Source organism: Herpailurus yagouaroundi, unplaced genomic scaffold (assembly GCF_014898765.1).
Source record: "Herpailurus yagouaroundi ecotype Mexico unplaced genomic scaffold, PumYag 217, whole genome shotgun sequence".
Taxonomy (NCBI): domain Eukaryota; kingdom Metazoa; phylum Chordata; class Mammalia; order Carnivora; family Felidae; genus Herpailurus; species Herpailurus yagouaroundi.
In genome coordinates this window covers 6,508,566-6,522,600 of record NW_024412448.1, presented here as the reverse complement: position 1 = coordinate 6,522,600, position 14,035 = coordinate 6,508,566, and the positions used below count along the sequence as shown (strand labels likewise).

The 14,035-nt window shown below is 53.1% G+C and overlaps 1 protein-coding gene across 2 annotated transcripts in view; it reads right to left on the bottom strand.

The window, feature by feature from the left end:
• The window catches only part of TBCD (tubulin folding cofactor D), a 160,181-nt gene that overhangs the window by 26,725 nt on the left and 119,421 nt on the right, over positions 1-14,035 (bottom strand). For both annotated transcript variants that reach the window (XM_040456753.1, XM_040456752.1), the window contains 6 exons: positions 13,802-13,882; positions 11,883-11,956; positions 10,318-10,435; positions 8,842-8,902; positions 7,614-7,636; positions 3,358-3,389 (listed from right to left, as the gene is read on the bottom strand). In XM_040456753.1, the coding sequence (XP_040312687.1) occupies positions 3,358-3,389; positions 7,614-7,636; positions 8,842-8,902; positions 10,318-10,435; positions 11,883-11,956; positions 13,802-13,882 (389 nt within the window). The remainder of the gene's footprint in view (positions 1-3,357; positions 3,390-7,613; positions 7,637-8,841; positions 8,903-10,317; positions 10,436-11,882; positions 11,957-13,801; positions 13,883-14,035) is intronic.

Below are 14,035 nucleotides of genomic sequence, written 5' to 3'. Positions count from 1 at the left end.
TACTTTCTCTAACTCTGTGTTGCCCGTCCAACGGTTTTCACAACTTATGTAGACAAGCACATGATTTTCTACTGTTTCCAGTTGTGGAGCTACTGCTCATTCTGTGGGGTGTCTACGTGCCAGAAGCCAACATCAGAACACAAGACAAACCTGTGCCCCAGTGAGGACCACCTGAGGGAGTATGTCTGGGTCTGCTTTCCGACGCAGGGAACACAGGCTCGTTGCAACAGAAGCACAACACGTGAGGCTCTGCAAGCTCTTTCTCTGTGCTTCTGTGTAGCTTTGAAATTTTCCAGGTTAAGTTTTTTAGAGACCGATGCTATCCCTACAATGTCTCCTAAAATTTCCTGGAAGTTTTTTAAGTTGTGTTTTTTGCATTTAAGTTTTTAATCAGAAATTTCGTTTTGGATATGCATGAGGTGGGGATACGATTTTCATTTCTCCCACACGGCCATCCATGACCTCATCACTCCTCAGTAAGCCACCTTCCCCACCAACGCTGGAGGTACCTGTGTGTCATGTGTCAAATCCCATAGGTGTTATTACATCAGAGTCTGTTTCTGGATCCTGTCTTCTGTTCTACCATTCTGCCTGCCTGCTCCTGAGAAAAATGCCACTCTGCTTCGAATCGTTTTACATAGTATGTTTTAAGGACTAGTAAATCCGAGTCCTCAATATTTAAAAAAATAATTTTCTTAAAGATTTGCCCTACACGTGAACTTTAAATGCATTCTTTTAAGTTAAAAACAAAAACAAAAAAGAGCTTTATAATTTCCTGTGAGTCTACAATTATTTCAAAATAAAACTTTAAAAGAAAGGTTACAGACCAGGTCACTCAGACCAACCCACCAGCTAAGACAACATTTTTAAAAAGCTGGACAAAAGTAGAAACAAACTCTACGTGCTTGAAGTCACTGGGGAGCTTCCAGGGGAGCACAGACGGGGGCCACACCCCTGGCCCGAGCGGCTTCTGCCAGAGGAGGCTCACCCTCAAAGCCCAGGAAGATGGCCAAAGTATCCATGAGCCTCCAAGGGCCACTGGGACAGAGTGTTGAGTCCAGAGCGACTGAGGGAAAACTGAGAAACCTTCACACGGCCTTGAATCCAAAGGACCACACCCCAGACACAAAACACAGGTCTGCTGGCTTCAGCCAGCATGGAATCTCTCAAGGCCCGAAAGGGTTGGAGGTGCCCCAGACTGCTCGCACCCCTCGCCTCCAGCCAGAAGCCAATGTAAAGACCCTCTGGGGTAGGAAACGAAGTACCTCTCTAACTTCTCAGACCCAATATCCAGGCCTACACAAGCTCTGGACAATGGTGTTATTAGACATCGATTCTAAATGCTTATTTTGCTCAGGGGCACCTGGGTGGCTCAGTCGGTTAAGGTTCCAACTTCAGCTCAGGTCACAATCTCATGGTTCTGGAGTTCGAGCCCCATGTCAGGCTCTCTGCTGTCAGCACAGAGCCTGCTTGAGATTCTCTTTCTCCCTCTCCCTGCCCCTCCCCTGCACACACACGCACGCACGCTCGCTCGCTCTCTCTCAAAATAAGTAAAATAAACTTTAAAAAATAAATGTTCATTTTGTTCAAAAAGGTAAATTATTAAAAACTATGACAATGATATAGAAACTATTAAAAAATAAACTCTGAAACACAAAAACACAAGAATTAAAAATCCAACGGATGAGTTTAATAATAAACTGAAGAGAGAATCTGTGACATGGAATATGGGGCAAATATCCAAACTGAAAAGGACAGAAAAGCAGGAGACGGACAAGACGTGCAGAGTGGAGAAGTAGGTCTACCGTGCGGAGCCTAGAGCCCCAGAAGCAGCGGGAGAAAGAGTAGAAGAGCAAAATTTGAAGACATGATGGCTGAGTTTTTCCAAAAGTGACCCAAACAAGCCACCGACGCTACGGATTATGGAACCTGTTACCCCCGCTCTAGGTTTGCTGTGTGAGCCATGAAAACCAGACACAAAGACACAACCTCAAAGAGGCCAGAGAAAATAGACTGCCAGGAAACTTCTCCACAAAACAGGAAAAGAAGCTGACAGAATACAATGTTGTCTTTAAAGTGCAGATAAATATGTGCATAAATAAATGAGGACCATCAGTTCTATACCCAGCAAAGATACCCTTTAGGAATGAAGGTGTAGAAAACGTAGAAAGACACTTGCAGACAAATTGGAGTTTATTGCCAGCAGACACACACCACGGAAAACACTAAAGAGCATTTGGTGTTCAGGCAAAGGAAAGGATCCCCTTGGAAGTTCAGAAACACAGAAAGGAATAAAGAGATTTTTTTTTAAGGCAGGTACAAGGATATGTTTAAATGAATTTTAACTGGATAAAACAGTCCTCTTCTATGTGACTTAAATCCACAAGAGATTGGGAGACATTAGGAGAGTAGTATGTGGGTCCTCACCTCCCACACTAGGAAGCAAATTAATAATATGTGTTCAAGAAAATGCTGGGGCCTGGGGCACCTGGGGGGCTCAGTTGGTTAAGCATCCGGCTTCAGATCAGGTCACGATCTCACAGTCTGTGAGTTTGAGCCCTGTGTCAGGATCTGTGCTGACAGCATGGAGCCTGCTTAGGACTCTCTCACTCTCTCTCTCAAAAATAAACATTTTTTAAAAAAGAAAATGCTAGGGCTCACTTCCTCCTGGTGACTAAGTGACGATCTTCCATATGCCTTGGCTGGCCTCACCATCCTCTATCCTGTACTGACCTGGCAGCAGTACCCACTGACAAAACAGGCTGGAAGCCAGGGGCCCTCTGAGCAGCAACACCCCCCCAAGGCGCCCCTTCTAGGCAGCCTCCCGGCACAGACAGCAGGGGGAGACAGGGAGGGGAGGATGGAGGGCCCCCCCCCCTCAGCACCCCTGCAACAAACCACAGAGCACAGCTATCCCCCAGGGCAAAGCCCCCAAGAATCTGGGGTGCTATGAAAACACTAAAATAGCAGTTGCTTTTTCTTCATCTTTGGACAAAACAAAGCAGTTTTTCTACATGGTAGTTACTGTGGCACAGGGGAGCCATGGGTGCTGAAGGAGGAGGAGGAGGATGCGAGGAAAGGCCACCTCTCCTCAAGTCTTTCCAAGTAACACCACCGGGACACAAGTGAGCCAGGCGGGGACTCCCTGCTCCCCCGTCTATCACGGCTGAGCCGACCTGGGGGGCAGGCCTGGCACCACACGCTGCCCAGGACATGCATGCCACACAGCGTGGACTCTGGGGTGCACCTCGCCAGCAAGCAAGCAAGGGCTTGAGGGTACAAAGAACACGCAGCACTGGAGAGTGAAGCAAATGCCCTTAGGACTTAGTCTCACACAAGCCCGGGGCTCAGACCTACCTGCTTGTCTCATGAGTTCTCCTCCTAGACCCCTGAAAATCAATGAAAACATTCAGAGTTAACATCTTTTACCACACAGAACACGAAATATCCTCACTAAGTAACAGGTGAAACTTCAGGCTGCAAACACCAGTAAGATGCTGCTGAGCCACATTTGTTACCGCCAGGAAACGGCTCTTACAGCGAGAAATGGAAAACGTGCTATAACCACCACCTTCCAGATGGGGTCATTCTGATTCTTGGGTTCCACCGGGCACTATAATCCTCACAAGCATTAACCACACTATACGGTCACACAGAACAAGTTCCAAATACTGCTCGGCTCTTAGTCTGTAAGAACAAGGGATGCCAGGAAGCTACCAGCATCCAGCCCAAGGAAGCCATCTGCTGATGTCCCTCGGGGAAGAAGCACTGCCCGTTCCGGACACCTAATGCCTGACGCTGACCTTGGGAAAAGAGGTGGGTGTGAGCGTAAGAGCACTCCATGAGAAGACTACAGAGCAGTTTAGGAGACTCCTGCTTCTGGCCCAGACAGTAACAAGACTCGCCCTCTTGCCTTAAACAATTAGGCAACTGGATGAACTCTAGGAAAGGAAAGCTCTGACACTGAGCACAGAGTCTGTGGGGGGAGGGAAGCAGGCAAAGCCTAGGACACTCCCAGGTTCAGGATGATGGCCAAGCCGAGGAGCCTCCCGTCAGCAGAGTCAAGGAGGTGGAGGCAGAGGGTGGGGACCCAGAGCCCTGCAGGGGCATCCTCAAGACGGGGGGGGGGGGGGGGGGGCCGCGGGGGGTGTCATGAGCCTCACGTGCAAGAAAAGGAACTACCTGAGCCCAAGAGGAAAGAAATGCTTGCAAGAAGGCAAGATACTCACGGGAGCCTGCACGGCAGGAGGGGCCTTGGCAGCAAGAGTGGCAGAACCTGGTCGTGCACAAGGCCCATCCGTGAGCTGGTTCTGGACCCACCACAGGCCCTTCAGTGCCAGCCAGAAAGGAGCCAACTAATGGTGACCAGTCACAGACCCACCAGAAGGCAGCGAGCAGCCATCAGCCGCACCCTGTACCCAGCGACAAAATCTCACACCGCTGGCATCTACACAAGAATCAGCTGGAAAACACGACCCACAAACACCAAGAAGGACTCGGCAGCGCACAAGGCCGTTTTGGCAGCTACTGGGGTCACATGCACCACAGAGGCAGAGGGAGACACAAGCTCAAGGAGGGCACTGAAGGCATACGAGGCAAATGGAACCTAAAAGGTAAAATACCCAACCTGAGAAGAGCTGCACTCAACGCCATCGATGGCAGTGGGAACAAAAACCAAAATAATTTTTTTGAGAAAGGTTTAAAAAGATCTTGCTACAAAGAAATGCTCAGACTAAGGGAATCTTGTAAAAATGACAGCAGTCTGCTCAAACAAGCTCCCGTGGGCCAAATCTGGGACGATCTGAGCAGAGAATGAAAACAATGCCCGTGGGTTTCGGCACGCTGGTGAGAGCGTGGGTGCCAGCAGCAGCAACATGAGGATGAAAAGAAAAGGTGGTTTTCCACACAAGTCCTGGACAGCAAGCATAGGAGCAAGAGTGGATCAGACCAGCGTGCTTTGGCAACCATGTGACTGACTTGGGTGAGGGAGCAGGCGCTAGAAAACGGGGGTCCACACGTCATGAAACTGCCAGCCCCCGGGTCACTCACCAGCGGCGTGTGAGGGGCGTGCGGCACATGTGACCTTCTGGAGGTCTCCCCTGAACCCAGAGGTTAACTTGGTGTTCCCGCTAGTGGGCAACCACACTGGCATGCCTCCTTTGTGGGCAACACGAGTGTCTAGGCCAGCCACACCAGCCACGAGGGAACAGCCTGTAAACCCACAATGTAGAACGTTACCCGCGACAAAACAAAACAAAACAAAAAAGGGCGGTGTCATGCAAACAAAAAGGGAAGAGGCCGGATAGTATCAGAACACAGTGCGGGGCCCTGGTGGTGGCCACCGCGGTTCCCACTCATGTTCAAGCCCCGGCGGGAACCCTCAAGCCCAGGAGTGACGCGGGGCAATGTGACCTCACCGCTGTGGTCACTGGCCAGGGCCTCTGGCTGAGGCGTGTACTTGAGTCACACATGGTGAGTAAACACTGCAGGCACACAGGCCTCTCCCACCCAGGGGGCTGCCGTGGCGGTAGGAGGCCACGTGCTTTTTCTCTGTGCACTGACCTCACTGAAGGGTGTCATTTTCTATTTGTTCTGGAGACTCATCACTAAAAGCGAAATTTAAAACAAGGCACAGGTGTACGCTTAGAACCTGTAAGATGCGAACGGACACCATCATCAGCCACTGGCTACCCGGCAGAGCTGTGCGCGGCACTCCGGCACTCCCTTGTGCCGTGCATCGGCCTCAACGCCGCGGCTTAGCCTTCTGGGGGCTCATGCATTTCACCAGAAAGAACTGGGCATGCTCTCTACTCGAGGCTCGAGGGCCAGCGTTCTCTTTACTGTAAGAACAGGTGGAAAGCCAGCTGTGACAGGTGCGGACAACGGAGGTGTAACAGTCGAGAGCCCAAGGGGAGCAGCCCAGGTGCTGACCCCTACTCGCCTGTTATCATGGAAAGCCTGAACCTGGAGCGGTCACGTCCACAGCGGGACACACGGCCAGGCTGCCCCCCCTCCCTGGGATCAGGCCACACTGTGCAGCTGCAGCCCATCAAGGTATACACAAGGCTCCACCAGGTCCTGCTGGTGAAACGTCCACTAACCCGTACTGGGGAAGGGCACAGAACCCGTGAGTCACTGGGGAGGCGCATCATCTGCAGGGCAACACAAAGATCCTGCCCCAACCAGAGTAGAAGGACATCTACAGGGGACAACACTACGGAACCGTCCTGGGACCCCAGGTGCATCTCTCCACCAACCGTGGGGCCCACGGAGCCAAGGAAGGTCCCGGCACAGACCCAGCCACATCTCACAGGTGCTCACGGGACACGGATGAGCCCCACCCACATTTATGCACTGGCTCAAGCACAGGGCTGTCTGTGGGGGAAGAGAGGTCTGTTAATGGGAACAGTCCATGGACCGTCATGGACAGAGCTGCCCAGAAAAGGGGATTCTGAAGTAAGAAAGAGGCACAGAAGATCAACCTTAAAGTAATTTAGGACAGCTGCCAAATCAGCTGAGGGCAATGCCAGCCAACTCTGGGAAGGTCACCTGAGTAGTTCTGAAAGAAGTTTCTCTGCACAGGAAGCTCTGGAAGGGGGGCCCCCGGCCAGGGGTCAGAGCAGGCCCCGCATTCTCAGGAAGAGGGGAACATGTCAAGGACAAAGGAGAACAGCCCATACTCACTACTCCACACGGTTATGTTAAAAAGCCACTAAGAAAATGCAGACAAGCCTCAGTCCGGGGGAAACTCTGGGAGAGCAGGTGTATAAAGAGCTCACATCTAGAATAGTAGAGTGCTGACAGCTCAGGGAGCAGACAGATCGCAGAATGTTTTTAACAAGCAAAAGACTCGAACAGTCAGTTTACAGAAGACGACAAAAGACAACCAGTCAGCACAGGATAAGGTGCCACAGGGAAATGCAACTCTCGCCGGGATGGCTCCCGACCGCTACTGCTGGAGACAAAGGGGCACAGCCCTTGGGATGAGTCTGTCGGGCCTTAAAAACACACCCGCGCTGTCCTGCCCAGCAACAGCCTCCCAGGTGCGTACCCAAGAAAGGTGGGAACACACGGCTACACCAGGACCTGAGCGCCAATGTTCACAGCAGGTTTACTCCGAGTAGAAAAGCTGGAAGAGCCCAAATGCCCACACCGGACGGGCAGATCAACACAGCAAGCACGTGTGCACCGCTGAGCTGCACACGGTGACACAAGGCAACACCACGGCACACGCTGCAACACAGACAACTCTCTGCAACCTCACACTAAGTGAAGGAAGCCAGACCTTCAAGCAAGGACATCATGGTGAGACCCCGTCTGCGCAGGTGGGGAGACAGGACCGGTCGGCTGCTCGGCGTTGTGGCTGTAGCCACGTGGCAGTCTGCAACACCCAGCGCCCATAGGACCACACATTTCTTTATAGGACACGAAAACCTCACCAAAGCTTACCAACACCAGCCATGTCCTGTGACTGTGACGCCCTTCAAATCAAATAAACATAGGGCAGGCATTGAGGGGGCAACTCGCAGAAGCCCCAACAGGCCACCCCAACCTTTACTGATAAGGAATCTTCTCTCTAAGACACAGGAGAACGTAGGGTAGGTGACACTTACCTGTACAACTGACGATCGTAAAGCTAAAAGAAGTAAAAGTTAGGTATTAAAATTAATTGATTTTTAAAATCACGCAGCAGATGTACAACGCTACTGGGCACCGGATGGGAAGGACGAGGACACGCAGCAAGCATTTCTCAGGCTGGTGTCCCCAGAGAGCTGACCCAGGTCCTGAGCACAGAGCCCACTCTACTCCCAGCGAGCACCTGGTGACAACCCGCTTTCCTGTGTCCCCCTTATGAGAGAGACACCCCACCTCACACTGTCACGCTTGCACCAGACGGCACTGAGCTAGGCAAATGCCGTCTCTGTTTCCCACAAAAACTCGAGGGAGCAGGCACTACGGGTTTCTGCACTCGCAGAGGACCCTGGCTCAGAGGCCCTGAGTCTCCACACCGCACCCCTCCCAGCACCGCCTCGCGGTGCTTCACCACCCCAAGTAGACCGAAGGGATTTGCCAAAATCATAGTCAATGGCTTACACCGCAAGGGAGTCTGATACCAAGACGGTATATTGTTCTATAAAGAGAGAACCCGGAATGAATACCAAACTCTATTCTGAACAACAAACGCTAAACCTGTCTACGTCCTCGTGAGTGACTCTGATGTTATCCAGTAGCATTAAGGCCTTAGTTCATACTTTACCTCTTTTGAATCACAGAACCTGGAAGACCTCAAAGCCCCACAAAAACAGACACACCTTCCCCCAGAGACGTGCACACACAGGAGTGTCATTTCAGACTCGAGTCCCACTGTGGAGACACAGCTGGCAATCAAAGCCTTCGTGCTTATTCTATGTGTCGTCTCGGTGAGCACAGGCCACGTCCAGGAAGGCATGGAACGTGCCTGAATGGCTAGACACCCAGGGACAGGTTCAGCTGGGCAGCACAGGAGGACGAGGACCAGATAGGAGAGGCCATGTCACCTGCATGGGCCTGATTAGCGGCCTCCTGTGCCGCCCGAGGTGCTGGCCACGCAGGAGGAGAGCGCATGCATGAGCCCCAGCAGGCCCCTCCCACCCCAGACCAACCCCCAGGTGCTGGCCACCAGGGAGGCCAAAGGAAGAGAGCTGCTTCCAACCAATGGGCCCCAGCACTGATCTTCCCAGTCATCAGACTCTGGGCTTCAAACAGGGCTGAGGAGGGTGGAGACAGCTCAAAAGGGCAGCAGACGCTTGCGGGCACCAGGAAACCTGGAGAAAGGGATGCTCCGGTGGGCTGCACACAGACCTGCTGGTGAATATGCTTCAGGCCCCGCACTGCCACGTCATCCAGGTAGTCTGTGATGGGCCTGTGTGGGTTCAAACACAACAGCTGAGATCCTGAGCACAACAAGCACTAGGGCAGCCCAGGGCTCAGAAAGGCCTGCATGGTGTTCAGGTGCCCCAGCGCCTCCCTCCCCAAACACCTGCAGGGGCTACCCGCCTACAGCAGTGTCCACCTCAAGGAGGGCGGGCATCGGGACCTTCCCGAGCAGCAGCTTGCCGACGATGGAGGTGGGCCTGGGACGGGGACGCAGCCAGGCCTGCCGCAGAGCAGCCAGGACGCCCATCGGAGACTTGGCCCACCAAAGCTGAGGTGAGGGCCCCGGGGCCAGATGAGAGCTCACATGGCAGGCTCACTGCTGCCCTGGAAAGGACTGCAGGCACTCGGCCAGCATCCAAGAACCGGATCGTAGGCGGGCTTCCCGCCACTCCCTAACCGCGAGGGGGACTCTGTGCCTAGACTGACTGTACAGAAGCCTGCTCTCTTCCGGGAGTCCGGGACGTTAGTCCACACCAGGCAGTGGCCACCCACATCCCACCCCCAAGAAAACCCCGCGCACTGGTCTCCCTGACCTGCCCTGCCCTGGTGGACACCTCACCACGCCGTCACGCCCCATGCGTCCCCTGCGGCTGCACGGGACAGGGCTCCAGCTCGCGCCTGGCCTCTGCTCGACCACAGAGAGCACTGCCATAGACACCGAGTCCTCGGCCTGGCCCACAGGTGCCATTTCACCCCCACGTGGATGTCAGGAAGGCTGTGTGACATTGTGTATCTGAGCCATGGCGCGCAGTGGGGCGAGCAGGACCCAAACCCCAGTGCTTGCCGCCAGCACCTGCCCCGGTGGGCCCCAGGGGATCACACAGAGCGAGCCGATGGGATTACAACAGTGTCCAGGAACCAGATTACAGACACTGCAGTTGTCGGGAGTTTTTACTTTTGTGCAAGAAAGAAAAGCAGAAATCCACATAGCAGCCCTGCCAACTCACAAAGCGTGGCATGCGGGGAGCTCCCCCACTGACCCAACTCCACGTGCTCTCCCGTTCTGTTAGAACCGGCCAACTGGAGACGTCCTCAGGGGAAACGTCTACATTTACACTCTCTGGTATTTTAAACGATGAAAAGTGAGGTGAGCAAAGACCACCAAGCATATGGCCTACTGGGCGCCGTCTCTGACAACGCATCTGCTCCTGTCACCGAACTCAAGACCCCCAGAACAATGAGGAAACAAAGAAAACGGCTACTGAACAGCCAGGCGCTTGCCGGCTCCCACTAGAGACAGACACAGCCCATCAGAGGGAAGACACTGACAGACTTCGTCAGATAAAACATGGGATGACCCAAAGATTCAGTGACCCTGTCACAAATAAACACAGGTGGAGGTGGACGGGGTTCCAGGCTCGCGACCACAGTGGTTCCATGGGACCGCAGTGCTTCCCCTACCTGTCCTCCTGCACCGCGAGTCTGTACAGGCCACGGGTGACCTCCGCACAGGCGAGGACAGCCCCGTGCCGTGTATGCAGATCCAGACTCTGTGTCATCGACAGCAGACGCGGGAGAACTGCAAAGGACAGGGGCAGGAGGACACGTCAACGAGCGCGCATTAGGAGGACGTGTTGAACTCACAGACGGGATCCAAAGGGGGAGGTGTACCCATGGAAAGTTACCTTTGTAAGGGCCATTGGAGCAATATGCCAAACCCTCCTAGACACCCAGAGAAGTGAGGAGGGGCGGGGCGGGGGGCCTCCCAATCCCTGGGTCCCCCAGACACAGAGCAGGGACGCATGTGAAGAGAGAGAACCAGGTCTCTCCCGTGGCTAAGTGGCCGGCAGTGGCTCCGCCTGGGCACAGTGCAGGATGGAGGCCAAGCAGCAGGAGCCTACAGTCGTGCACAACCCCACTCAGGCGGGAGCCCTGCCTCCCCTGCCCAGAGCAAAGGAAGCCCCTATGCCTTTGGTGCTCTGGGGACAGAAAGCAGTGTCCCAAGACCCCTAGAGCCTGGTGGAGTGCAGACAAGGGGCCACGTCCACACCAGCGTGGGAAATCACATGCCCCTGAGCCTCAGCTTCCCTGACGCACAAATGCACTGCTGTGGAGGCTGGAAAAGCAAACAGCATCCAAGCCAGAGGCATCCCACATAGGCGCTCAGATGAGGCAGCTGGCAGCAGTCAGGGTTCAAGAGTCAGGGAAACCCCTCACCCTGTTAATGCTCTTTGAGAAGAAAGGACAAGGCTGAGCACCCCTTCATTCAGGCCATGAGGATTATCGATTATAGGTAAATAACAGACTCCTGACAGCACATTTAACCCACAGACTGTGAAGCTAAAAGCCCCTCAGGAACTAACAGCCCCAAAGCTCCATCTTAAGCCCCAGGGCCTGTGAGGGGCACGCAGAAGTCAAGTCACTAACTCCAAATGAAAAGCCACAATTCAACCACTAGTTACCCCAACAAAAGTCAGCAGGAAGAAGCGTGATTTAAAGAAATTTGCACATGGCTCCCACACTGAAACCAAATGTTATCTTTATTCTGGAATATGGGTTCTTTCCTTAATGATAACGGGTGTAGTCCCTTTGGACCTGGCTGCTCTACTCTGCAGCTACACCACCCGCAGGGGGCCTACGCTCAGGCCTCTCCCAGAGGTCGGGAAACAGCACAGCAGGCTATTCCCACAGCCAGGAGCTGCCATCCGAAATACTTAAGATATATAACACAATCCATCGGTTCCCTGCGGTAATGGGCCTTGCACCCAGGGCACACAGACTGCCATGCGCACAGCACCCGTCCTCAGAGAGGCCACGGCAGCTGGTTCTGTTCTGTCCCCTGATTAAGTACAGCCCAGTTCCTCACTCACACACTTCTCAGCAAGAAAGAAACACAACGTCGTTCTCAGCCCTCCACACCCTACAGTGGCCTGTCCTCAGCTCCTGCCTGCTGTGTGCACCTGCGCATCTGCCGTGCACACACACGTTCGTGTGTGGCACCAGCAGGGGGGTCTGAGCATACCTACCGTGAGTGGCGCTGTACTCAGGCGCTCGCTGGGCCAGGTTGTGCAGAGCTTTTGCAGACAGCTCTCTGATGACTCTGGGGGACACGACGGAGAAAACGGTTAGTTCCTTCCTTGTGATGATTCCAGCTTTATCCAACTCATGGAGAGGGGACAGACAATACAGAAGTGTCAACTACCCATTTAGTCAAAACCACCAATAAAAATAAACACAAATGAACAAAAAAGACCCCCTGACTGTAGCAAATGAGGACTGGAGACTTTACCAAATGAACCCAAGCCTGCGTGGGGCCACAGCCACCCAGCTCGTGGCTACCCTAGTACCTTAACATTCATGTTCCATTAAACACTAAAAATGACTTTTTTTTAATTTTTTAAAAAATGTTTCACTATTTTATTTTTGAGACAGAGAGAGACAGAGCATGAGCGAGGAAGGAGCAGAGAGAGAGGGAGACACAGAATCCGAAGCAGGCTCCAGGATCTGAGCTGTTAGCACAGAGCCCGACACAGGGCTCGAACCCACGCACTGTGAGATCATGACCTGAGCCGAAGTCGGACACTTAACCAACTGAGCCACCCAGGCGCCCCAAACACTAAAAGTAACCTTAACAGTAGCCCCGCAAGGTCCTGAAAGCCTTGCTCCAAATTCTTTGGAGACAGATGCTATCCCTACCCCCCACTGATGAAAAAGTATAGAATCAGTCACTCTTTACAACCTAGTGCAGCTCTGTCTACGGGCCCTGTCCCCGTGCTTTATTTAGTAAAACCACCTTTTTGCACTAAAACCATCTCGAGAATTCTTTCTTAGCCATTAGCTCTCGAACCCTACTTCATCATTTCACCAACAGGACTGAAAGAAGAAATGAGCGTCCTGACAACAGCTCAGGAGTTGAGTCTGAAACCACAGGTAACACATTTGCAATTCTGGCTTTAAATACCCTATGGACTAACAGGTTAATTAACTAATTTCCCCCAGGCTCAGTGCACAGGATTTGTGCTCTATGAGAGGTATTGCAGCTATGCCTCAAGTGTCAGAAACCCACACAACTCAGGAAGATCGCCTGCAAGGGACCCGGGAGAGAGGCCACACCTACTCCAGCGGCACACAGACGCACCCGTCTCCCGAGGACGGCGCCGCCTCACCAGGCGAGCGGCAGACACCAAGGCTGCTTCCCCGCACGTGGCCGTGGTCCTCGGGGCAGAGGTTGGACCACATTCCCCAGCAGATCAGAAAGAGCTTTCTGCAAGTAACACCCACCCTAAAAGCAGGATCTAGACACACAACGGTCATCTGCCATCCTTCAGATCTACGGTCTGTACAGCCGTACCAAGCCTTCTCATGACAAAATCAATCTCGTCTTCCCAGGGGCAGTAACAGCTGTGGGGAACATGGGCTCTCTTGTTTTCTGGACTGCACTGGGAGCCCTCCCTCCGAAGAGACACTTAACTGCCTGTGAAATGCTAAGATGCCTAGAAACGGCTACGCAGTCAGGAAAGAGCCGCAAAAGCCTGCTCGCCTCCAGGAGGCAGCCGAGACGGCCACACGGAGCGGCATCGGGCAGGAGCGGGCCGTCCAGGGAGCGCTTGGGGAAGGGCTCCTCACATCCGCAGGAGGCAGCCTGCCCTCCGTCACACAGCAATACGGCAGCGTCCCCACGGGGGCCTTGACACACCTGACACAAGTGACAGAGGCCTCCGGAGGGAAAACTGGACACAGACCATTAACCAACACATCAGGCATGAAGACCGAACTCCTATCACTCCTCAGAAGTTATCTTAAAACACAAACTCTACAATGAGAAAATGTACTAAAGGCCTGCCTCAATTTAACTTCCTCTCTGGAAGAAAATAGTTCTTATTTGACAGATGATCTGGTAAAAATGCACCACAAAATTACACAAACACAGAGACACAAAACTTACCCATCCCAGTGGTTGATCTTCATGGTCACCAGGTGGTCTATCATTGGCTGAGTGTACTCAGGAAAGCCGGCAATAAACGTGCTGAAAAGAGAGATCAGAGGGGTGAGGCGGGAAGGGGTGGGAGCCCCCACGCACGCATGTGGGAAGCCATGCGGCCACTTCAACAATTTGGCAGTTTCTTTTCAAGTTAAATGTACAGAAATCCCCTTGCCAAGTATTTGCCCAGGGGAAACA